This window comes from Petaurus breviceps, unplaced genomic scaffold, assembly GCF_028583685.1.
Source record: "Petaurus breviceps papuanus isolate PSGF00001 unplaced genomic scaffold, PetGlider_PUasm1.0 189, whole genome shotgun sequence".
Taxonomy (NCBI): Eukaryota; Metazoa; Chordata; class Mammalia; order Diprotodontia; family Petauridae; genus Petaurus; species Petaurus breviceps.
The window spans coordinates 13678296-13705433 of record NW_027185809.1 but is presented as its reverse complement, the minus strand read 5'-3'; the positions used below and the strand labels follow the sequence as shown (position 1 = coordinate 13705433).

Genomic DNA, 27138 nt, shown 5'->3' with positions numbered 1-27138 from the left:
ACATATTGGGAAATGTAAGTAATATAAAAAAAAAGATCAGCAATAAAAATTTTAAAAGGAAACTTCTTATATGTAAACAGTATTAAACATAGCTGCTAAATAACAGTTTGATGCCAATGTAAGGATATATACTCCCCAAGATTCACATGTGTGAATGCCCATGGAACAGATAGAGAGTCCTAATATGTTGGCTTCTAAGCTCAGTACATCTTGTGGATTTTTGGCCCCATGGCTTACAGTGAATGTCAATGGTAACTGTGTCTTTTTGGAACAGCAACCCTCAGCGTTTTCCCCTCCCAACTTTATTTTTTCTTTTTTTCTAATTAAAGGGGCCATCCCTTGACTCACTTCTTAAAGAGGTCTATTCACTGAATGGGCACTACCTCATTCTAAGTGAATTTGTGAAAAGGTCTTAGCCTAAAAGGGTCAGGATCTCCCATTGTATCCTGGGTCATCTCCAGTCATTCTGATGAATATCTGGTGACTGAATCCAAATGGCTCTGGAGGAGAAAGTGAGGCTGGTGACCTTCCACAGCCCTCCATCACTCAAATCAAAGTCAACTGCAAGTCCTCTCATCATTTCCCAGATGCCATGGTCCTCTTTGAAAACAAAGGACAAACACACAACCATTTGTGAATACTCATGGATCTGTTCGTTGAGTCTAGCATTTAGGAGGGCAACATTCTTGTATGATAATCCTGAGATGATATTTCTCATAATTAATGAGCCAGAAGAGATCTCAGAGCATATATAATCCAACCCTACAAGATCTTCCAACAAGCTTTTGTCCCAGTTTCTACTTGAGCACCTTCCATGAAGGAGAGTCTACTACCTCATAAGGTAGCCCATTCCTCATTTAGCTCTAATGATTAGAAAGTTCTTACATGAGCAGTGACAATAGTAGATAAAGAGCTGCCATTCAAGATGGTGGAGTAGAAACAGGACTTCCGCATGGCTCCGGCTTCCACCTCCTCCAATTCATGTAAAAAATTACTCTAGACAAATTTTAGAGCTACAGAACCCACAAAATGACATAGAGAATCTAACCTCCTGCTGAAGACAGCCCAGCAGGCCTGCAGGAAAGGGCCAGCACAGAGCCCTGGGAGCTGACCCCAGCCCCACATGAGCCTGAAGTTTTAGCCTCAGGGCAGCCACGACCAGTGCCTGGCTGCAGGGACTTCAGGTCACCAGCAGCTGTGGCAGGATCCAGAATTATCAACCCATAGATGCCAAAGACAAAGTGAGAGGTCAGTGTAGACTTTGAGAGAACAGGGAGTTCAGGAGTGCAACCTGGCCTTTGCCCCTGGGATGAAAAGAAGCTAAGGCTCTGCAGCTGTGCTGTTTCAGAGCTCCTGGCCTGCAGATTGTAGGGGGACCAAGCAACCAGTCTGAGGAATAATTGTTCGTGCTCTAACCTGCTTGGATCTGGATCGCTGTGCAGGGTGGAGATCCTGGCGTGCATGACCAGGTTGCCAGAGTGTGTTGAGGCTTCAGAGAGGGCACCCAACTAATAGCTCCAGCAGCTGAAAAAACCCCAGCAATTTCGGATAAAGCTCCCCTTTCTGGTAACTGAGTTCCACTGTAGAAAAAGGCTGAAAAGTCAAGTAATTGAGTGGCAACATGAGCAAGCAAAGGAAGAAAAGCAAACAGAGGAATCCAACATTAGACTCCTATTTTGGGGACAAAAAGGATCAAAGCATGGAACAGGAGGAAGACGATGTAGTAAGAACTCCTGCACCAAAAGCTTCCAAGAAAAATATGAGCTGGTTACAGACCATAGAGGAGCTTAAAAAGGATTTTGAAAACCAAATAAGAGAAGTGGAGGAAAAATTGGGAAGAGAAATGAGAACAATGCAAGAAAATTATGAAATAAGAGTCAACAACCTGACTGAAGAAAATAACACCTTAAAAAATAGACTAACTCAGATAGCAAAAGAGGCTCAAAAAGGCAATGAGGAAAAGAATGCCTTAAAAAGATGAATTTGCCAGATGGAAAAAGAATCTCAAAAGCTCACTGAAGAGAATCATTCCTTCAGAATTAGATTGGAGCAAATGGAAGCTAGTGACTTTATGAGAAATCAAGATATTGTTAAATAGATCCAAACAAATTAAAAATAGAAGTCAATGTGAAATATCTCAAAGGAAAAACCCACTGACCTGGAAAATAGATCCAGGACAGATAATTTAAAGTCATGATCGAGAAAGGAACCTAGAAATCATCCTGCAAGAAATTCTCAAGGAAAATTTCCCTGATGATTTAGAACCAGAGGGCAAAATAGAGGTTGAAAGAATCCAACCAATCGCCTCCTGAAAAAGATCCCAAAAAGGAAACTCCTATAAATATTATAGCCAGGTTCTGGAATTCCCAGATCAAGGAGAAAATATTACAAGCAGCCAGGAAGAAACAATTTGAATATTATAGAAACACAATCAGGATAACCCAGGATCTGGCAGCTTCTACACTGAGGGATCTAAGGGCTTGGAAAATGATATTCCGGAGGTCCAAGGAGCTGGGATTAAAACCAAGAATCACCTACTCAGCAAAACTGAGTATCATGTTTCAGGGGAAAATATGATCATTCAGTGGAATAGAGGACTTTCAAGCATTCTTGATGAAAAACCACAGTTGAATAAAAAATTTGACATTGAGATACAAGAAGCTAGAGAAGCATGAGAAGGTAAACAGGGAAAAGAAATCATAAGGAACTTATCAAAGTTGAACTATTTACATTCCTACATGAAAAAATGATCATTGTAACTGTAATGGGAATGCAAATTTGGAAGATCTTCCCTGCCCCTAGGCTAAAGTGCACCTGAAGCCTGGGGTGGGAGGCTTGTTTTTCAGTAGATACTTTTTGATTGGCCAGTGGGTCAATAAGGTTGTTACATTTTCTGAGCCAGGAGAAGGCTATATAAGCCCTGATGTGAGGCTTTGTTTTGGGGGCTCACTTTGAGAAGTGTTCTGTGATTTGATCTGTATTCTGGGAAGCCGTTGTCCAGGGCCCCCCTGGCTTTGAAAAACCCAGATGTTGAAACCCAGATGTTGACTGGGTATGGATATAATGGTTGGACAGTTTGAAATCTGTCTACTAGATCTGTTTCTGTCTTGATAATTCTGTCTGTGTACTTTGAAGTCCGGGGTGCTGACCTTTTTCCCCTTTTGGGGTGGTAGGTAGGGGAAAAATGTGGAGAAAATTTGTAACTCAAAATCTTGTGGAAATGAATAATGCAAAATAAAAAAGAAAAAGAAGTTAAAAAAATCATCATGAATGTAATGAGTGAAAGAGTGATCTACTAGCGTGTAATATTTCTTGGCTTATTTCATGTGAATAAAGTAAACGATATATGTCTGACTGATTAAAGTAAGCTTGTTAACCCATTTTGAGTTGCTTTCTTTTAACAAAGCAGATCCAAGAACCTGTGTGAGCAGCCACCCTAGGGACTCCAGGGTGCTTGCTGCTACAGTAACTTATGAAACTTTTCTCAGTATGAGAACAGTTGAAGGGAATAGAAATGTGTATATATATATATATATATATATATATATATATATATACATACATACATATATATGTCTATATAGAAGGGTATATGGGCATATGAATATATATGTGAGTGTGTGTATATATGTGTACAGGTATACATAGACAGAGGGCACAAGACCAATTGAATAGGAAGGGATGATACTTAAAAGGTGAAATTAAGAGGTGAGAGAGGAATATAATGAGAGGAGATGTAAAGAAACAGAATGGGGTAAATCATCTCATATAGAAGAGGCAAAGGAAAATGGTTACAATGGAGGGGAAGAATAGGAAGGCAAAAGGGAATGAGTCAACCTTATTCTCATTGAATTTGACTCAAGGAGGGAATGACATACACACTAAATAGGGTATCTCATCCTACAGGAGAGTAGGGGGAAGGGGACAAGAGGGGGGATAATGGAAGGGAAGGCATGCTGGGGGGGAGGGAAATTGAAGCACCCACTTTTGAAAAGGGACAGGATCAAAGTAGAGAATAGAACAAGTGGGAGGTGGGATAGGAGGGAGGGAAATATAGTCAGTCTTTCACAATATATCCACTATGGAAATGTTTTGCTTAACTACACATCTACAGCCTATATTGAATTGCTTATCTTCCCAGTAAGAGTGGGTGACAAGGGAGGAAGGGAATGAATCCCCATGCTTAAAAAAAAAGAAGTTAAATGGTTGAATGATGTCATCTTTGGGGCGGCTAGGTGGCACAGTGAATAAAGCGCCAGCCCCAGAGTCAGGAGAATCCGAGTTCGGTTCCGGCCTCAGACACTTAATACACACACACACACACACACACACACACACACACACAAAATCACTAGCTGTGTAACCTTGGGCAAGTTACTTAACCCCAATTGCCCTCCAAAAGGCAAAAAGAAAAAGCTTTAAGATCAAATGTTTAATATATATATACTATTATTACTATTACTTTAGTAATGCAACTGGGAAGTAAGATATACAGGCATTGGGGCATAGAGATCCACTGTGCCCTAATGGAAAGTCAGAGGGGGAAATGGGTGAAGATATAGGAGAGAATAGGTTGGGGGAGGGGATATTCAGTGGGATCGCTATTTTGGGGTGGTAGGTAGGGGGAAAATGTGGAGAAAATTTGTAACTCAAAATCTTGTGGAAATGAATAATGCAAAATAAAAAAGAAAAAGAAGTAAAAAAAATCATCATGAATGTAATGAGTGAAAGAGTGATCTACTAGCGTGTAATATTTCTTGGCTTATTTCATGTGAATAAATCATGTAACAAGAGTGTAAGCAAGCTTCTAAAAAAAAAAAAAGATAAAGGAGCTGCCCTCAAAGTTAGGTTGAACTAGGTTCAAGTTTCTCCTCTGACACATATTTGGCTACATGACTCTGGACAAGTCATTTAAAGCAATGCCCCAGGCATCTCTATAAGACTATGGCTTGCAGGGGAAGTTGGTTAAGGAAGGTTTCCTCACTCAAGAGTTCCCTATACCAATGAAATCACAGCTCTAGTCTCTACTTATGGCACCCAACCCTGTTTCTCTTCCACTTTCATTCACTGTAGAGTCATGCTTCCTGGGTCCAACATGAACAAGTCTCATTTCTTAATCCACATAAAAGTGCTTCAAATACCTGAAGGCAGTTATTGTATCACCCTGGTATCTTCTTATTCCCAACTACACATTTGGTCCATATATCACTAGAATATTCTGTATTTTCTAAAATGTCACAATTAAAAAGAACCTGGGTACATGATTTACACATAAAGGGTACTACCATAAGTAAATTAGGAAAGTATTGAATAGTTTACCTATTAGATCTATGGGTAAGTGAAGAATTTAGGACCAAACAAAATATAGACAGCATTACAAAATGTAAAATAGATAATTTCTATTATATAAAATTTTAAAGTTTTTGTGCAAACAAAACCAACGCAACCAAAATTAGAAGGAAAGCAGAAAACTGGGGGGAAATTTTTTGCAGCTAGCATCTCTGATAAAGACTTCATTTCTCAAATATATAGAGAGCTTCACTTCTAAAACATATAGAGAACTGAGTCAAATTTATAAGAATACAAGTCATTTCCCAAATAATAAATGGTCAAAGGACATGATCAGGCAGTTTTCAGACAAAGAAATCAGAGCTATCTATAGCCATATGAAAAATCCTCTAAATCACTATTGATTAGAGAAATGCAAATTTAAAAAACTTAGAAGTACCACCTCATACCTATCAGAATGGCTAATATAACAAAAAAAGGAAAATGATAAATATTGAATATAAATATTCAATAACTATTGAAAATAATAAATATTAAATAGGGGATATGGCAAATGAGACACTAATGCACTGTTGGTAGAGTTGTGAGCTGATCCAACCATTCTGAAGAACAATTTGGAACTATGCTCAAAGGGCCCTAAAACTGTGCATACCCCTTGATCCAGTTGATGCCACTTCTAGGGCTGTATCCCAAAAAGATAAAAAAGAGGGAAATATATATACATACATATATATATACATATATATATATCAGATCCAAAAACATTTTGTACAAAAACATTTATAGCAGCTCTTTTTGTGGTGGCTAAGAATTGAAAATCAAGGGGCTGTCCCTCAATTGGGGAATGGCTCAACAAGCTGTGGTATATGATGGTGACAGAATATTATTGTACTATAAGAAACGACAAACAGAATGGTTGCAGAAAAACCTGAATAGACTTACATGAACTAAAGCAAAGTGAGCAGAACCAGGAGAACATTGCACACGACAATAGCAATATAGTATGATGATCCACTGCAAATGACTTAGCTATTCTCAGCAATACAATGATCCAAGACAATTCCGAAGGACTCATGATGAAACATGATGCCATCTGTTTTTAGAGAAAGAACTGATACTGTCTGAATACAGACTGAAGCATACTATTTTTCACTCTCTTTTGTAGTTGTACATGTCTTCTTGTATACAATAAATAATATGGAGATGTTTTGCATGACTGCACATGAATAGTCTATATCAGATTGTTTACCATCTCAGGAAGGGGGGAGGGAAAGGAGGGCAGGAGGAATAGAATTTGGAAATCAAAATTAAAAAAAAAACCCCACAAATGTTAAAAATTATTTTAACATGTAATTGGGGTGGAATAAAATATTATGTTAAAAAAATAAACTTGGACATTGATAATGACAATTTGTACTTATGTTGTGCTTTATAATTTACAAAGTATAAATACAGATAGCCTCTCATTTGATAGATGGTGTCCAGAGTAAGATAGCTAATAGAATAAGCAAGATTGAAAAATGATAACTGTGAAGAAAACAGAAAAGAACTGGGACATTTTCATTGGAAAAAGAGAAGGCTGAAACATGACTTAATGTTACCAAATTGATGAAGACATTTTTAATAGAGGTGTTCTTCTATACTGCAGGAAGAGAAAACTCATTTGTGTGGCTACAAGTGGGAACTGGCCTTAGGAAGGAGTAAGGCTGTAAGGGTTGTGAGAGATGGTGGTGATAGAAAAACAGAAGGGGCAGAAAGGAGAAAACAGAAGAGGTGGAGGGGAAGGAAACAAGCATTTATCAAGTGCTTACTAGGAACCAGGTGCTACACACATATAATCTCATTTGATCTTCACAACAACCTTGGGAAGTAGGTGCTCTTGTTCCCATTTTTACAATTAAAGAATCTGAGACAAACTGAGGTTAAATGACTTGCCCAGGGTCACACAGCTAGTAAGTGTCTGAGGTCAGAGTTGAACTCAGATCTTCAAGACTCCAGGCCCAGTGCTCTATCCACTGTACCACCTAGCTTCCTAGACTAAATAGAACAGGTAATAAAATCACCTTTCAGAAATGTTTTCGAGTAAAATCAATATCCACCAGTTTGAAGTGATCAAAACAAAGCCTTGCCCAGGGGTGGGGAACCTGGGCCCTTAAGGCCACATGTGGCCCTCTATGTCCTCAAGTGCAGTCCTTCGACTGAATCCAAACTTCAAAGGGCTACACTTGAGGACATAGAGGGCCAGGGCCACATGTGGTCTCAACAGGTTCCTTACCCCCGACTTTGCCCTTAGGAAAGAAGCTATGAATTATAGAAGCCCTCAACATCTCCCTGCATGAGTTCTGTGAGTCTAAGATTATATGATTAAGTTGTCAGATACTTGGCATTCTAGCAGAAAAATCTCTGAAATAGAACCTATAGGGTTAAGAATACTGCCCAGGGCAGGAAACCAAGAGATTCCTGTATTACCTCCTAGCCAAACTACTGTGTCAATACAGCTCTGGACAACTTGCCTGACCTCAAGCATGCTTCAATCACCAAAGCTGGGAAAAGGAATGAAAAAAAAATAGCAATTTGAGCTGAAAACCAAGAAGCACATCTGAGCAAAGTTTCCTAGAAACATATTTAGATACAGAAATGACTTTTATATATTTCACATTTAAACACAAGTACAACATAAAAAAATACAGAGCCCAGCAATATTGTACACATAGGTTTTGCTTACTCATTTTCAGTCATGTCTGACTCTTTGTGACCTCATTTTGTGTTTTCATGACAAAGGTACTGGAGTGGTTTGTCATTTCCTTCTTCAGCTCATTTTACAGATGAGGAAACTGAGGCAGATAGGGTTAAATGACTTGCCCAGGGTCACATAGCTAGTAAGTATCTAAGGTCAGATTTGAACTCAAGAAGATTAGTCTCCCTGAGTCCAGGCCTGACACTCTGTCCACTGTGCCATCTGACTGTCCCAATACATACGTGAAACTATCAGGCATGAACCATATGGGAATTTGAGATATATATATATACACACACATATATATATGTATTTGTTGAATGAATGAATGTATGAATGAATTCATATGCTGTAATGGTAAGGGAATTTGAAGACCTTGCCTGCCCCTTAATAGGCCAAATGTAATCACATGGAGCCCCTGGTAGAAGGAGCTTGCCAAGGGGGTTGAATAGGAAGGGTGAAGCCGGTGGTGGGACTGAGACAGAGCTTGGGGAGAGAGTGAAAGGGAGGATTTAGTCTGGGAGAACTTATTTTATGGAGAGGCCTAATGGAGGGAAGACTTGGGAATGTTTGTGTTTCCTACATTGGTGACATGTGTGGACTTTGTCTTAGAAAGAAGGCTTAGGGTGTCGGCACTCCCTGCATTGGCAATGTGTATAGACTTCTTTGTTACTATGATGGAGTTGGCTTACTGACTTAAATAAAGGTCTTGGTTTCATCTTCAAGGAAGAGCATCTGCTACATCTTGTGATTCAAACCTGGGAATATGCCTCTATATTCACAGCAGCCGCTGTGGGTATCACATTGGCAAAATATATTCCTGCTTACTAAAAATGCTTCTTTCTGATGAAAAGTAATTACTTGTTGAGCATAATAGGTGGTTCATATTGTAGAATGTTCGTCATTTAGGAGAGATGAACTTGAGATTGGCAAAAGGTAGACATTTGGTTGAGATATAATGAAAGACTTGGAGTCAGAAAAACCTGAAATTGAAACCTGCCTCAGACATTTACTAGCTGAATGACCCTGGGCAAGTCACTCAACCCCTTAGAGCTTTAGTTTTATCATTGGTTAAAACAAAAACAACCAAAAAAATCCCAAACTAAAAAACCCAGATAATAATAGTTAGATACTAATCTAACTCACAAGGTTGATGTGAGAATCAAGTGAGGCCATACTTAAAGTGCTTTGAAAACCTTTAAAACCAAGATAAAAAAGAGTTGTTATTTTAGATTAATGTTCAAGTTCCATATATTTGGGAAGTAGCATACAGGACTCAAATAGTTCTGTGTCTGGGCCTTAATTCCTCTTCTTAGAATCCTGCCCAGATTCTTTCCCATCTAATTCCATTGATTTCCCCTGGCCCATCTGTATGGACATGAACTGTTACCTTTGAATTTGATCTCCATCACCTCATGAATGTTCTCCAAGATGTCTCCATTAGGTTGGAAGGTATGACATGGACAATGAATGCTGATTTCTAGCCCCAGGTTGGACTCTGTGGAGGAAAGACATGGTCTATGAGAAACAGATTTTGCTTCCTGGAGAAGTGTGCAGGCAACCCAGACTCCTTTCAAGAGTAGAAAATAAGAGTGGGACTCTGTAAGATATAATGGGAAGTGGAAGAAGTCCCCAAAGCTAATTATTGTAGGCAATCTGGCCTTGGAGGGAAAAGAAATTTCAAGAATTCATTCATCATCCAATAAGCATTAAATAGACACCTACTATATACAATGTATTGTGCTGGATAGTGTTCAGGGGGTGGTAGATAGATCCAAGAATAAATGAGACCCAGTTCCTGCTCTCAAGGTTATACATTATCAATAATTCTAGTGATTAAAAAAAATGTCCTCCTAGGAATCACCAAAAAATTCAGAATGAATCCTCCTTTCCTTTTTTCTAGGACACATCAGTGGCTACTAAGAGTGTCATCAATGAAGCAATCTATTAGAGGGCAACTTAATTTCTTATTATGAAAAGATCAAATTAATGAGTATTTAGGGGGCACTTTCATGCATAATAGACTTTGGTAGAATACTCCCTGCTCTAAGAAAGTTTCTATTACAAAGACTTTCTCCCCAGTTGTTTCAGACATTCATTTTAAAAATACGTTTCTGGCTATTGGAAACAAACATGCTTTCATGAATCATCAGACATAGTAGCAGCTGTTAGGTGCTGATTAGGACAAATAATAAATCCCCAAAAGTGGTCGTATGTATTCTAATTCACACTACTCAAATTTAGAATTTTGTGAAACATGTGTGTTGGTTCCAGTCCAATAGAAATATGCCATGCAAATTCAAATAATGTGATCACAGGATTGATTGGAACTGGATCCATACTCAAAAGCCTTGTAAGCTTAGCTCTACCAAAGCAGGTGCTTCTCCACCACAGCCTTCAAGAACCCAGAGCCATCCTCGGGCCAGTGAAGCATTAGAGTAGGTTTTTAATGCAAGTTACATATCACCTACAACATTATAAAAGGATATATGTACTCTTCAGCAGCTTAAAGGGGAACAGCTGGAACTATTTAGATAAAGAGGGAGGTATTACAAGAAAATTCTATCTTCTACTCAGGAAAAACTCATAGAAGAATTCGAGATGAAGGGAGAATGTGTAACTGCCTAGTTGGGGTAGGGTACGATATTGAGTATGCTCTTTCAATGGCTTCCCAATCTCATCGATGTGGATATTCCCTCTGTTGGCATGGATCATAACCTAGTCATACCATATTTTCTTGTGCTATTCTTATCCAAGTCCTTCCATAACTCCACAATAATCAATCCATGCAACTTGCCAGAGGCCTTACTGTAGAGCAAGGAATCTTAACCTATTTTTGTTCCATGGACTTGGCTGGAAGTCTAGTGAAGCTTCCTCAGAATAAAGTTCTTAAAAGCATAATATACCCATTACATGCAAATACAATTACATATTTTTTTAAAGTTCATGGACCCTAGGTTAAAAACCCCTGCTGTAGATATTTTAATATTTCATGGACATCGGAGCATTATCCCTTCATCTCAATAATATATGACAGGCTTACTTCCTCTTTAAATTTTACATATTCTTTATGATATCTTTTTGTATTAATTCTAGTCTGCCAGGTATCTATCGCAATATGTCACCACCTATTTATACCCACCATGTATGTCTACATTGCTTTCTGGCTCATGTATGAGTTAGATTCTTCAGAACATAATAGTGTTCTATGATTTGCGTTCATATAGCAAGGGAATATTATATTAAAGGGGATTTTGTTTCCTTTGCTTTGGTATCAGGGAGCATTAATAGCATTATGCCATTTCCCAAAGGGGATAAAGCCTGCTCTCCTTACTCAATTTTGGTTCCAGTCCATTGTCCATCTGCAGTACTGTCCAAGATACAGCCAACTAAGAGATTAATTCAGTTCTATCCCATGGCCAATCATAAGCTGGGTAATTTGCACTCTTCATATACTTGTCCTATTAGGCATCTATTAGTCATAATGTATGGCATGTAAGTCAATGTAAGTCACCTTACTGGTGAGGAATAGATCTTGGACAAGTTACTTAACCTCTCTGACCCTCAGTTTCCTCACCTGCAAAATGGATAATACTTGTGTCTACCTAACAAAGTTATTGTGAGATTCAAATCAGATAATGTATCTAAAGTACTTTGTTAACTTAAAGGCACTATATATATATATAGCTATTATCATAGTGCCCAGGAACTCTAGAAAGAACAGAAGATTATAGTTCATCTCTGACCAGGGAAGCCCCAGTGGGGATAGAAGACTACAGCAATGTCCCTTCTAGGGGAGCCAACCACAGACCTCTAACAGAGGACATAGATGCCTACTGGTATGCCCAACCATGTCAGAGAAGGTAAAAGTCAGTGGCAGGAACTAAGAAAATCGAATTGAGGTTCAAACAAAGCCTGACTAGACTATCTAAGAGTATGGGAAGGTACAGAGAATGATAGGAATAACAGAAGGAGACAGTGAACACTATGAAAAAATATCATGAATTAAGAGATTCCAAAAAAGAAAACTCAGAAGAAAATAGCTCTACAATAAGTACTAGCAAAGTCTCATTAACAAAGAATAGTTTGGCCATGGAGATTCGCCAAGAATTTCTGGAAGAAATGATGCAAGAGATTTTTTTTTAAATAAAATAAGAGTTCTGCCTCAGACACTTAACACAAAAACTAGCAGTGTGACCTCGAGCAAATCACAACCCCAATTGCCCTCCAAAAAGCAAAAAAAAAAAAAAGAGTTCTGTAGGAAAAAAAATTGGAAGAAGAATAAATAACTTAGGTCAGATAGTAGAAAATCTTACTCAATAGCAGACTCCTTGATAATTAAAATAGATCATATAACTCAATGGTTTGATGAAGTAATGCAAAAATTAGGAAAATATTAGAAAAATATAAGTATTATATACTTAAAAGGAAAAGCAAGCTATATTTAATAGAGATTTGTGGTTTCATGTGCAATTCTTTTTTCCCCATTCTATTTTGTATATGGAAATACTACTTTTATTTTGTATTTCTTAAGTGTAAAATTTTAAAAATGGAAATTATAAGACAACTCCTATCCAGTTCCTATTTATTATCCATTCCTAGTATCTAGCACAGTTCCTGACACACAATAGGTACTTAATAAATGCTTGTTGAGTTTGGGGAAAAGGTTAAAATCAAAAGACTGAACAAATAGAAGAAAATATAAGGTAACTATCAAAAATAATGTACTAGAAAACATGTTAAGTACTGTAATAATAATCAAATTCTCTCAAAACCTTGACCAAACAAACATCTTGAATGTATTTCAAGAAACCATAAGTGAAAACATCCCATATTTACTAAAACTAGAGGGTAAAGTAACAACAAAAACAATCACCTGAAAGAAATCCCAAAATGAGAATCCAGAGGTTTCAGGTTAAAGAAGAAAAATAGCACACATAGGCAGAAAGAAAGAATTCAAAGGCCAAGAAACCACAGTTAGGGTCATACAAGACTTGGTAGAAGCTGCTGTATAGGAGAGAAAATCTTGGAATATGATATTCCAAAAGCCAAAAAATAAAAGCTTACACCCAAGAATAATTCACTCTATAAAACCGAATATAATTATCTTAACCTTTAATAGAATAGAGGACTTTTAAACATTCTTGATGAAAAGATAAGAGTTTGATAGATTCTTTGAAATGTAAACATAGGGGTCGAAAAAAAATTTAGAAGGATAAATAATTTAGGTAGTTGGGAGTGGATAGATAAACAGGAGAAGATACAAGCAATCCCTTCATAATCTTTAAGGGTCATAGAAGGAATTAAATAAAATGAACCAAGGTCTTGAAGGTAGTTTTGTTCTGTATGGATGATCTTAAGAGAGAACAGAAAAGGAAGGGGGAAAGGAATGTACTAAGTAAGGAACAAGGAAGAAAATGTCTCATAATTGGAGTACACAATAAAAAGATTGTGCAAACATGGAAAAAAAGAATTGCGGCAATGGGAATCCCATAAAGTTCACTCTATTCAGACAAAACAAAGTTGACACACACAGTTTGGTGTAGTAATACATAAAAATCAAGAGGGAAATAGAGGACAGAGAAAGAAAATGAGAGGTATTTAAGAGAAGGCTAAAGCTGTGGAGGGAATAATCATAAGCAAAATAAATTACTTCAGAGGGTGGAATGTAAAAGAGGGATTAAAAATCAGGGAAGCAAACAAACAAATAAATCATTGAGTCCCTCTTCAGTTCTAGAATCATGATCAACTCAACACTGCCATTGTTCTGGAAGAGATGTGTCAATCTACTCCCTGTGGTTCTAATTACCATCCGTGTGTAATTGGGGTCTAACCTGTGTGCAGAACACCTGGGAAATGCTATATGCACAGATCACCTGGGATGAAAGTCTTTCCATGTAGAGAGGTTAAGGAACCAACTTCCAAGAGAGTATCAAGCACTTGGAATGAGAGTGTCTTGGACAGACCATGTTACATGCATGGACATTCTGTACCAGTTCCGGTATTAATCATGTGATTAGTAGAAGTTTTTATCAATTGGGTGTGTAGCCAGATATAGGGTCATCATCAAAGAGACTTTGCAGTATTTCACTTATCATGATACTGGGAAAGCTAACAATTCAGCTTTCTAGATATGTGTGATTTTAAAATAATCCACAAGATTTAAGTGCATACTACCTGGCAGGCCTAAGAAGCTTAGATTACAATGAGAGATAAGAACATATTTAAATATATTCAGTTCCAATGTAAAGTGAATAAATAACAGCAACATAAGTCATTTACTTAATGCAAGTAGTCTTCATGGGAAGGCACTGGCAGTGGGGGAATCCAAAAAGGTTTCATGTAGAAAATGGTGCTTGTGCTACGGGAAAACACTTAAATTAATGCTCTATGAGAAGAACTATGAGCTCATCCAGCCATCCTGGAAAACAATTTGGAACCATGACCAAAAAGTTATTAAACCCTGCCTATCCTTTGATCTAGAGATACCACTACTGGCCCTAAACCCCAAAGAAATCAAAGAAAGTAGAAAGGAATCTATTTGTACAAAAAATATTTATAGCAGCTTTTTGTGTGTGTGATGACAAAAAGAAAATGGTAACTGAGGGAATGTCCATCAATTAGTGAATGACTGAGAAAGTTATGGTATATGAATGTGATATGATACTATTGTTCTGGAAGAAATAATGAAGGGGACAGTTTCAGAAAAAAATCTAGCAAGACTTATACGAACTGATGCAGAGCAAAGTAAATGGAAGCAGAACATTTTGTACAACAAATACTATAAAGACAACTCTAAAAGACTTGGGGGTTCTGATCCACACAATGATCAATTACAGTTCCAAAAAACTCATGATAAAATATACCATCGAGCTCCAGAGAGGGAAGTGATGGACTCAAAGTGCAAATTAAAGCTTTTTTTTTTTTTAACATGGCCGATTCCAGAACTTGTTTTGCTTAACTTTTTGTTGTTCATTTGTTTCAGTTGTGTCCAGCTCTTGGTGACCCTATTTAGGGTTTTCTTGGCAAAGATACTGCAGTGGTTTGCCATTCCTTCTCCAGCTCATTTTTTCAAATGAGGAAACTGAGGCAAACACCATTAAGTGACTTGCCCACACAGCTAGTAAGTATCTGAGGGCAAATTTGAATTCAGGAAGAGACTTCCTGACACCAGGCCTAGCACAATCCACCGCACCACCTAGCTGCCTCTTTATTTTTCTTTCTTTCTCAGGCCAGGGTGAGAAGAAGTGGCATGAAGAGGAGACAGATTTTCTTTGCTTGAAAAAAATAAAATTTCATTTAAAAATATAAAATGGTACTTGAGCTATATCTTAAAGGAAGAAAGGGACTCTGAGGTAGAGGTAAAGAATGAATGTATTCCACACATGAGGGATGGTTGATGCAAAGGCACAGAGATGGCGCATGGAATGTCCTGTGTGAGAAGTATAGAAAAGTGAAAGACCTTATCCTACTGGGAGTTAAGAAAGTCTAGTCCCATCTTGGGAAACTAGGTGGAGCAGTTGAGAGAGCATGGGACTGAGAATCAGGAAGATATCTTCCTGTGTTCAAATCCACTTTTAGACACTTACTAGCTGTATGACCCTGGCCAAGTCACTTAACCCTGTTTCCCTCAGTTCCCTATCTGTGAAATGAGCTGGAGAAGGAAAAAGCAAACCACTCTAGTATCTCAACCAAGAAAATTCCAAATGGAAATAGGAAGAACCATACTAAAATGACTCTACAACAGCAAAAGTCCCAGCTATCCTACTAAGTGTGAGACTTTAGGAAAGTCACTCAAACTCTCTGGCCCTCAATTTTTTCTCTCCAAACAAATGGAGACATTATCACCTGCCCTACCTACCTCATAAGGCTGCTTTTGATAGTCAAATTAACATATGAAAATGCAACAAAAATATAAAATACCATATAAATGTAAGACATGTTTGTTTACCTCCCACACTGATGGAAATATTTGTCTTTGGGGAAACAAAGAGCTCTGGTAACAGAACTATTATGATTAGTTAACGATGGACTCATGTTTATTAGGAAAAGCTAATAAATATGTGTTAGACAATGACTTATGCCTGAGGAGTAGATGGAATGGATTCCCCTAAACCCTAGGCTCCCTGTGTGACCAGGTGCTAACTATTTATGGAAATACACAAATGACCTTGATTTCCTCACACTGAGGAGCTCCCTGAGGGATTGCTACCTTGACCACTTCCACTAACACAGATTGCAACCTGTCTATTGTGTTTAAGTAGATCCAGGTAGTTAGAAATATTGGGCACTGCTCTCAGAGCACCACCGTCATGAAAATAAACTGATAGAAAGAAATCCAGATGAACCTAATTAACATCAGGCAGTCAGTGTAAGAGGAATGTCATATTCAGAGGCCTCTCATTTCTGTTTTCTTTTTGTTAGGTTTTTATGAAATTCTGCCTGGATGGGAAGTCCCATCATATTTTCTTAAGGAAGCAGGAGGAGAACATAATAGGGTGCCTGGGAGAAGAGGGAACATCGACAGGATTGCCCTTCATACACTTAGAGCTTGTGGAAGGACCTTAGCCCAGCACTCCTCGGCCTTACTTATCATTTAGTACCCCTTAAAAAAATAGAAACAGTATCCAAGTAATAGAAAGTCCCTGGACTTGGCATCAGGAAGACATTGGGAAGGTCCAAATACTGCTTCAGTTATTGTTTGGTAATTTTTCTGTCATGGCCAACTCTTCATGACAGCATTTGGGGGTTTCTTGGCAGAGAATTAAAGTAGTTTGCTATTTCCTTCTTCAGCTCATTTTGTAGTTGGGGAAACTGAGGCAAACAAGGGTAAGTGACTTGCCCAGGGTCACACAGCTAGTAAATGTCTGAAGCTGAATTTGAACTCAGGATTGTGAGAAATGCTAATAGTTTGGTTTCCACCAATTCTGTCGGAATCATGGGTATGACAAAGACAGATATGACACAGGACGTGAAGGAAGGTGTAAATCATTATGAGGGGAGAAAAAGCAGAGCAACCCTATCTAATCACATAGCTGGAAGCAATCTGTAAGTTCCTCTTGAAGGGGCCCCGAGCTGGAGCTGGGTAACGGTAATGGGGATTTGAAGATCTTCCCTGCCCCTTGTAATGGCAAACAAACAAGCACTTAGAGCTCTGTTTCAGTTGAGCCTTGCCAGTGATCTTATCAAGTCTTTCTTAAGAAACAGAACTTATGAAACCCTCAGTGGGAAGGACTTGCCAAAGACAGGAAGAGGAAGGACTTCAGAGGTGGGTGGAACAGGGAGGAGCTCATGACCAGATAAAGAGCTAAGCACAAGCTCGGGGAGAGCCCGGACTGCTGGGAGCCAGCAGTGTGGAGGCTGAGTGAGAGAGGGGTACTCTTGCTTAAGGGAGCCTGTTCTATTCTGAAGGCCTGACCGAGGGAAGGCTTGGGAATGTTGCTGTTTGTTGTATTGGTTATATGTACCAACTTTGTGGTTACTCTGATGAATTTGGCTTTTTGGTTTTGGGATTCAGCTTTCTGTTATTTGAATAAATGCTTTGGTTCTGTCCTTCATGTGGAGAGCCTGTTGCATTTTATGATTCACAACTACACCGGCATTTTCATCTGCTGTGGGTGCTGTGAATATTGCATTGGTGTTATAAACTGCCCCAAACTGGTCAGGTTTAAGGGATGTTTTTTTTTTTTATTAACTTTTTATTAACACGCATGTTTAACTAGCCATATACATATTGACCGACACCCCCCCCCCATAGAATTAGAGCCTCATTATCCACACATGCAACCTATGTTAGCCCATATTTGGGAGGAGGAACACATCAAGCAGTCACATTCAAAGCGCAGTCCAGGAAGACAAACATCTTGTTTGAGGGGAGCGTGCCATGGACAGTTCAGGAGGTTGTACTTAGCCAATGAGGAAGAAGGTGGGAAATTCTATTTGTTGTATTTTAATTTTAAGGGTTTTTTTGCTTTTTGGAGGGTTGAAGGCAGGGCAATTGGGGTTAAGTGACTTGCCCAAGGTCACATGACTGGTAAGTGTTAAGTGTCTGAGGCCAGATTTGAACTCAGGTCTTCCTGACTCCAGGGCCAGTGCTCTATTCACTGTGCCACCTAGCTGCCCCAAGGTGAGAAATTCTAATGGAAACAGCATAAAAGGGCTCACATTTGTCTAAGTCCCCATACTCTCTCCATTTGGGAGGTGCCCATTCAGTAGGAATGTAAAATAAAGGTAATGGTTTTCCAATTAATACTGTTTATTTCTAGACTAACGATGTTTCTCACAGGATGATGAGTCTTCCTGACTCCAGAACCAGCACTCTAGCCCCTACACCACCTACCTGCTCTAAATCCTGCTTCAATTAACTTATTAACTGAGTGACCCTAGGCAAATCACTTATCCTCTGTATGCCTTAATGTCCTCATCTATAAAATAAGGAGGCTGGATTTAATGGCCTCTAAGACTATTTTTCCCCCAGCTCTAAATCTGTGGTCCTGTGATTGACTAAATAACAGACAAGATGCAATCTGCATTGGTGGAGGTGTTCAAGGGAGTGACTACTTGGAATATCCCCCAGCTGAGGAAATCAAGGCCCTTTGTATGCTTTCAACAATAGGGGTCACACAGCCTCAGATTTAGTGATGTCCATACCAACCACATCCTGGGCATCAGTCATTGTGGATGGAGCAGAGGCAAATGTGGTTAGGAGTGGTCAGAAGTAACCATCCCTGCTAGTCAGAGAAAGGGGAAGGCTCACCTCTGTGCAGAAGCCATTCCCGAACTGTGTCAGTGACATCAAAGGACAGCCACTCAGCAGTGCCTCGAGTGGGCAGGTTCTTGCCACTGATATAGCGCTGTTTGGCAATGTGCTCATCAGGCCGCAGGATCTGTGGGGCAAGAGAGAGGAGTGAGCTCTCAACCAATCAATCAACATTTATTAAGGCCCTACCATTTTCCAGGCACCAGCCTAAGTCTTAGGGATGCAGCAAGAGGCAAAAGACAGACCCTTCCCTTAAGGAGTTCAAGATCTAATGAGGGAAACAAGGAATACACAAATAGATTTAAACAAGCTAAATACAGGAGAAATAGGAAATAAGACAGCTGAAAGATAGGACAGACAATCTGATGAGATACTATTTGGTTTTTTTCCTTTAAAAAAAATTCATTCATTTATTTATTTTTTAATTTTCAGCATTTACTTCCATAAGATTTGGAGTTCTAAATTTTCTCTCTTTTCCCTTCCTCTTTCTAAGACAGCAGGTAATCTGATATAGGCTCTACATATACATTCACATTAAACATATTTTCACATTAGTCATGTTGCAAAGAATTAGAAACAATGAGAAAAACCACAAGAAAGAAGAAACAAAAAATAGAGAGCAAATAGTATACTTCTATCTGCATTCAGACTCCATAGTTCTTTTTCTGAGTGTGGATTTCTGGATTTCCCAAAGAGATGGTATTTGTAAAGTACAGTAGAACCTTGATTTACAAGTAACCCGGCTTCACTGGCTGAGGAAAAATTTTTCGCAAAATTTGTCTCGTAGGACTAACAAAAATTTGCAGTATGAACATCATGTTTGGACTGAACAGCTCTTGAAGGGATGATGCTCAGCTAGGACAATGGTTTTTTTTTGCTTTCATATGTCCAACAAAGGAATCTCAGGTCAGTATACTGCCTAATTGGCCTCATTCGGTGTTGACCCTTCATGAAGGCAGCATCGTTCGCTCTTAGTACAAGTGTGTTCACGCGTGCTTGTGTACATATAGTAGTACTCTGCATAAAATTGCATAGTAGTGACTGTGATCTACAACAATATTTGTAACGATGGACCCAATGAAGAAGATTGAAAAGGAAGGTGCAAAGAAGAAGGAGACCATTATGTTGGAAATGAAAAAAGAAATCATGGAGAAGCCTGAATGTGGTATGTGTGTGACCGAAAAGGAACCAGTTGTCAATGAAGTCATGTCTTTGGGCAAGACACTGGGACTGGAGGTTAATGCTGGAGACATTCAAGAGCTAGCTAGGAGCTGATGACGGCCGGACTGGTGGATCCGCACTAGCAGCAACAGTGAGAGGTTGGGGAGGAGGTGGAGAGGTCAGAGGAATCCCTCACATCAAGTGAGGTCAGGGAGGTTTATCAGATGTGGGGAAAAGTGCAAAATTTTGTTGAAAAACATCACCCAAATAAGGCTGTAACAATGAGAGCCACAAATATTTTTAATGATAATGTCATATCACCTTTCTGTAACATTCCGAAAAAACGTCAAAAACAAGTGTCATTAGATGGAGTCCCAGTCAGAAGCAAACACACACACACACAAAAAATCAGTGAGTCAAAATGTGAAAATGATTCTAAAAAATGAGAAATAAGTGAAGGCAGTAGTGTTAGTCTTACTTTTAGTTAAAGTGGCATAAGAGAGAAATCCCAGATGTTCTCATGGAAGGAGATTCTCCTTCCAAGCAATAACCCTTCCCCCTCCTCCTCTTCCTCCTCCCTCTCATCTTCCTCACGCCGGCCATGACTCTTCTCAAAAGTAAAGTGCAGGTTAATTTGTTTTATTTTTGGTTTATATTGTGTACCAATCATTGCTATTGTGTTTCAGATGCATTGGGGACAAAAAGCTTACTTAAAATTATAAATAATTATTTTTTTATAAATATTTTTGGGGATGTGGTACCAATCATCTAACTTTACATTATTTCCTATGGGAAAATTCGCTTTGCAATATGAACAAATCACATGAGGAACAGAATCTTGGAATGAATTAAATTCATAAACGAGGTTCTACTGTACTTAGCACTGCCCCCTGCTGAGAGCAGGCACCTAATAAATGCTTGTTCCCATCCCTTTTCTCCCCCATCAATCAATCAACATTTATTAAGCACCTACTTTGTGCCAAGTTCTGTACTTTATATTTGTACAAATAAAAGAACAATCACTGCCCTCAAGGAGTTCACATTCTATGGGGAGACAGGAAATGTGTATGCGTGTGTATATGCATACACACATATGTGTTTACACACATACACACTTATATACATGTGTGTACATACGTACATACATATACAGGCAGTGAGGTAGTGAAGTCGATAGAATGCTGGGCCTGGAGTCAGGAAGGCCTGAGTTAAAATCCAACCTCAGATAATGACCAGCTGTCTGTGTGACCCTGGGCAAATCATTTAACTGTGTGAACCTCAGTTCCCTCATCTGTAAAATGAACTGGAGAAGGAAATGGCAAACCACCGCAGCATCTTTGCAAAGAAAACCCCAAAAGGGTCATGAAAAGTTGGACATGACTCAACAACAACATACACTCACACCTATATTAAATGTGTGCAGAATAAATATAAAGAGAATAAATTTAAAGTAGATACATGGGCAGTAGTTTGAGAGGGAGTATTCATGTTTGGGGAGGGATCAAGAAAGGCTTCCTGTAGAAGGTGATGTTTATGTGCCATCTTGAATAATAATAATAGCCAGCACATAAAGCACTTTAAGATTTTTTTTGGAGGGGGGGAAGGCAAGGCAATTGGGGTTGTGACTTACCCAAGGTCACATAGCTAGTAAGTGTGTCAAGTGTCTGAGGTCAGATTTGAACTCAGGTCTTCCTGACTCCAGGGTCGGGGCTCTATTCATTGCACCACCCAGCTGCTCCCACTTTGAGATTTTCAAAGCATTTTATAAATATTTCAATTGATCCTCACAACAACCCCAAGAAATGGATGCTGTTATTATCCCCATTTTACAGGTGAAGAAACTGAAGCAGATTGAGGCTAAGTGACCAGCTTAGGATCACACAGCTAGTAAGCATGTGAGACAGAATTTGAACTTGGGTCTTCCTGAGTCCAGATCCAACACTCTTATATGGTGCATCACCTAGCTTTCTCTTTTTGAAGGACGAGAGGCATTTTATGAGGGAGGCATATGTTCTAGGCAACAGACACCTGGGTGCAGGGAGGGGAGTGGGGGAGAATTATATGTCCCCAAGAGGAATTAATGAGACATCAAGCAGGGTAGGAATTAGCTCAGAAAGACTTTTAGAAAGATGGTTTTTGAGCTGTGTCTTAAAGGAAAAGAAAGACTCTGAAGTAGAAGTAAGTAGAAGTATGTGCCAGGCATGGGGAACGGCCAAGGCAAAGGCAGAGACGAAAGATGGAACAGCGTGTGTGTAAGAAGTATATCAAAGAGAAAGACCGCTCCACTGGACAAAGAAGTCCTCGTCTCAGTTTGTTTTTTGCTTTTTTGGAGGGGGGGAAGGCAGGGCAATTGGTGTTAAGTGACTTGCCCAAGGTCACACAGCTAGTAAGTGTTAAGTGTCTGAGGTCAAATTTGAACTCAGGTCCTCCTGACTCCAGGGCCGGGGTTCTATTCATTGCCCCACCTAGCCACCCAGTCTCAGCTTTCTTGCTAACTAGCTGTGTGACCTCAAGACAATCATAACATATCTGGCCCCCCATTTTTTCCCTTCAAACAAATGGAGACAATACCACTTGTCTTACATGCCTTATGAGATTGCTTTTGATAGTCAGTTGGAAGGGAACACAAAGGTCATCTAGTCTAATGCCTTCATTTTTACAGGTAAGGAAACTGAGGCCTGATAAAGTTTAATAACCTGACCAAGTTTCAAAGAGGGAGCAAGTGCCAGAGACGGTATTGGAATGGAGATCTTCTGACTCTGTGCATTTTAGCATCCTTTGCCATTTGTGGAAGTTAGGGACTTATGATTTCTCTCAAATATCTAGGTCTATCCTGACTTTTTTGAGGCTGCTAGGAATCAGGGAGTAAAAGAATATGGTAGCTCTCTTCCAAATGAGACAATGTTGGGGCAGCTGGGTGGTGCACTGAGTAGAGCATGGACCCTGGAGTCAGGAGGACCTGAGTTCAAATCCAACCTGAGACACTTAACACTTACCAGCTGTGTGACCTTGGGCAAGTCATTTAACCCCAACTGCCCTGCCTTTCCCCCTCCAAAAAGACCAAAAAGTAAAAGTTAAAAAAAAATCAAATGGGACAATGTTGTTTATCACTTAGGAGAAAGTGTCTTGCTCGTCAGGGAAGGAGCTTTGCTACCAGTGATGGAGGAGGGACAGGAGGGGCTAGATGTTCACCTGAAAGAGTTCGATTCTCTGCTCTGTCCGTTTGGAGCTGAGGTTGGGCACCCTCAAGACTCGGAATTCAGCTCGGAATAAGTTGGTTCCATTCTTCTCCACTGAGGATACGTTGAAGCGGAAAACCTTGGAGGTAATCCCTTTAGGACACACACTCAGCTCATCTAAGAGGGAAAGGCAAAGGAAGAAAGAAGGGATGTTAGGAAACCATCGTAACCTCTGCATAGGTCACTGATCCAATGTCCTCCACTGGACCAGAAAAGTCTCTACCCTTTCACCCTTCTACCCAAGACCACCAAGGAGCTTGAGGACTTTGACTTAAGGAAGAAGATATTAAAAGATTCTGGAAGGCATTGAGGTAAAACACTTGGGAAATGTAGTATCAATAGCGGAGTTGGAATGTCTATGGCCACATGAGACTCACTGCATTATTGGCTGCCATGACCAGGAAATTAAAAAAAAAATTTCCTGAGTCACCATGTCTTCCTCCTTTTCCCCACTTCTCAATTCTGTTCCATACTTCCATTATCTTCATTATTGTTCATATCTGGCCCCTTATCTTCAGCCTGATTCCTTGGCCTTTAGGAAATTCACTGTCTACAGAGCTATCTCTTATCCCCTTTAACAGTTCAAACAAGGGGAAAGCAGAGCTATTTGGAGCACTCTAGGGCACCAAAATTCAGTTTTGCCGTGCTGCAGTAATTGTACCAGCTGTGTGGCCCTGGGCAAATCATTTAACTTCTCGGTTTCTCCTCTATACATGGGGGGGCTAGATTCCATAGCCTTTAACACTTTTCCTAGGTCTACATTTATGAGTCCATAGTCCAGGTATCAGACTCCTCCTTCCTGAGTTTCACAGAGGTGCAACCATCCCTGGACCAACAGCCCCAGGGACTTCCAGCCCTCTATAACCATGCTGCTCCTCTCTTTCCCAATTTCCATGGGGATCAGGATTGGACGCTCTAAGAGACTAGTGCCTCCTCTCCTGGCATAAGTACCTTGCCAGAATGTCCTGCTAATGTCCAGTGCCAGCTCCCATTTCCCCTAAGTACAAATATCTGGGTGAATTGTTTCACTTTTCTGAGCCTCCGTTTCCTCATCTGTCAAATGGTGGGATTGGATTCCATGTGTTCTAATATCCTTTTCTGCTATAAATCTATAACCCTTTAGACTATTCCTAGGCCAAATAGGGCTCTGACTCTATAGAAAAGGACTCTGCAGACTTTTGTTAATAACTCCCATTTGCCTAGGATTAGCATACCAACAGATGGCCTTTTCTTCAAGGACCTTCCGATTATAACTAATTTACTTAGCACTTTCCAGTTTAAAAAGTGGCTTCTCTACAACAATCCTGGGACATACAGAGTGGAATTAGTATCACACCTATTATACAGGTAAGGAAAGTGAGGCTCAGTGTTGAAGCAACCACTTCAGGTTATAGAGCTAGTAAGTGGTAGAGCTGGACACCCAAGGCACACAAATTATCTGGCTACCATTTAACAGCATAGAGTCTTGGAGATATGATGTACACGTTCAATGCTCTTTCCATGCAACCACACTGTCACATACAGGGCTCTATTATACCCTACTGGAGGCAGTTGCTGGACCTGGAGTCAGGAAGGCCCAAGTTTAAAGCTGACTTCAGACACATAGTAGCTATGTGACTCTGGACAAGTCACTTAACACTGTATCTCAGTTTCTTCTTCTGTAAACTGGGGATAGAGAAACTCTGAGGGTCTTTCTCTCCCTGACAGATTCTTTTGTGAAGGCAAAGTAGACCATCTTTTACCTACTTCTTCCTTGGCATTTAACTCCTGAATGGGTGTTGAGTCAGACAAACTGAGACCTGGGAAAGACTTTAGCTTAAAAAGGCCAAGGTCTCCGACTGCATCCAGGGCCATCTCCAGTCGCCTCGACCTATATCTTGCCACTGGACTCAGATAATTCTGGAGGAGAGAGTGAGGCTGATGACTTTGCAAAGTCCTGCCTCACTTCAATCCAATTCACTTGCAAGTCAAGACATCCCAGGGTGATAGATGTCTCTTCTAGAATGAAGGATGAACAATGACAACAAATTTAAGATAATAATAGCACCCACTTCCCAGGGCTGTGAGGCTCAAATGTACTGTGCTTAGCATAACTGCCCGATACTTAGTAGGCGTTTAATAAATATTTATTCCCTCTTCTTCCCCCCACCACAGTGTTATCCCTTTTAAAGATAGGATTTGGCACCTTTCTCCCAGCATCTTTTGTTTTCTAGTTGTTCTCACCGTTAGGTTTTCACTGAGACACTTTGGGTCTCTAAAAAGAATTAAAACAGCAGAAATGATCATGACCAAACTGGACTCCAAAGAAGAGGTGTAAAATATTTCCCATCTCTGCTTTGCAGAAGTGATGCCCTGTTTATGCAGCAGTCTTTTTCAATAAACCAATTAGTTTTGCTGAATTATTTTTTCCCTCTAGTTTTATTCTCGTATATAAGGGAAGGCTCTCTGTAGAGTGGAGTAAGAAATACTTTGGAAGATACAGGTGATAAGAAAACAAAAGATATCAATGAAATTATTTTACTTTTAATTTTTAAGAGTTAAAGCAGCAAATAAGAATAGCTGCCATTCATAGCACCTACTGTGTGCCAGTGCTAAGGCCTTACAAATATTATCTCCCTTGATCTTCATCATAACCCCAGGAGGTAGATATAATCCCCATTTTACAGTTGAGGAAATTGAGGCAAGAAGAGTTGAAGTGACTTACCCAAGGTCACACAGCTAGTAAATGCCTGCGACTGGATTTGAACTCAGGTGTTCGTTAACTTCACACCCAGCATTCTATATATCATACTACCTAGCTGTCTTTTCCCATACTCCTGTACCTGAGAGGGGGGAAATTGCAATGAATCTTTTCTGTTCTGATTTTATTTTTCACCTCAGGCTCTAATCAATCAACAAGCATTTAGTGACTATTATGAGCTGGGAATGAGGATAGAAATTCATATTCTATATGTCTATGCAGCATTAACAACACAAGACAAGCATTGGGAACAGTTGTGGTTGTTCAGTTGCTTTAGTTGTGCCTGACTCTTTTCATGACCACATTTGGGGTTTTCTTGGCAAAAACCAGTAAGTGTCTGAGGCCAGATTTGAACTCAGGAAGATGACTCTTCCTGACTCCAGGTCTGGCTTTCTGTCCACTGTGCCACCTGGCTGCCCTTCTGTACAGACCATTCAGGATACTCCAAAATGACATTTAAACTCAGGGACACAGATCCAACACAGAAGGGATCCTAAAATCATCTGCTGAGAGCTGGAAAGGACCTTAGCAGGCCATCTGGTCCAGCCCCCTCCTTTCATACATGAGAAAACTGAGGTTCACAGAGGGTGATTTGCCCAGTGTCACACAGAGAGCAGAGCCTGTAATGGAACCCAGGTTTTCTGGCTATGGGCATCTACGTGGTGAGAGCACGTGGCCTGGAGTCAAGAATCTTCCTAAGTTCAAATCTGGCCTCAGGCACTTACTAGCTGTGTGACCCTGGGAGAGTCACTTAACCCTGTTTGCCTCAGTTTCCTCATCTCTAAAATGAGCTGAAGAAGGAAATGGCAAACCACTCCAGTATCTTTACCAAGAAAACCCTAAATGGGGTCATAAAGAGTTGGACACGACTGAAAACAACTGAACAACTTCTGACTATGAATTCAGTGTTTTGTCCACTGTCTCATTCTGCCAATGGTTCCATAATCTTATTGAATAATTCTGAGAGTGACGGTGGTAGTATGTTAGTTATTACGATTTACTAGAGAAAGACCAGAGAGAAATGAGCAAATGAGTTTGTCATATCAATAAAAAAAATTTTTTTTGCTTTTATTTTTGGAGGGAGGAGGGCAGGGCAATTGGAGTTAAGTGACTTGCCCAAGGGCACATGGCTAGTAAGTATTAAGTGTCTGAGATCAGATTTGAATCCAGGTCCTCCTGACTCCAGGGCCAGTGCTCTATTCACTGCGCCACT

At 39.7% G+C, this 27138-nt stretch overlaps 2 protein-coding genes across 4 annotated transcripts in view; one reads left to right on the top strand and one right to left on the bottom strand.

The window, feature by feature from the left end:
- Window positions 1-27138, top strand: part of IFT43 (intraflagellar transport 43) — a 345957-nt gene that overhangs the window by 169950 nt on the left and 148869 nt on the right. The window lies entirely within an intron of this gene.
- Window positions 1-27138, bottom strand: part of TGFB3 (transforming growth factor beta 3) — a 47341-nt gene that overhangs the window by 8107 nt on the left and 12096 nt on the right. For all 3 annotated transcript variants that reach the window (XM_069091929.1, XM_069091930.1, XM_069091928.1), the window contains 3 exons: window positions 23139-23302; window positions 18783-18912; window positions 9417-9524 (listed from right to left, as the gene is read on the bottom strand). In XM_069091929.1, the coding sequence (XP_068948030.1) occupies window positions 9417-9524; window positions 18783-18912; window positions 23139-23302 (402 nt within the window). The remainder of the gene's footprint in view (window positions 1-9416; window positions 9525-18782; window positions 18913-23138; window positions 23303-27138) is intronic.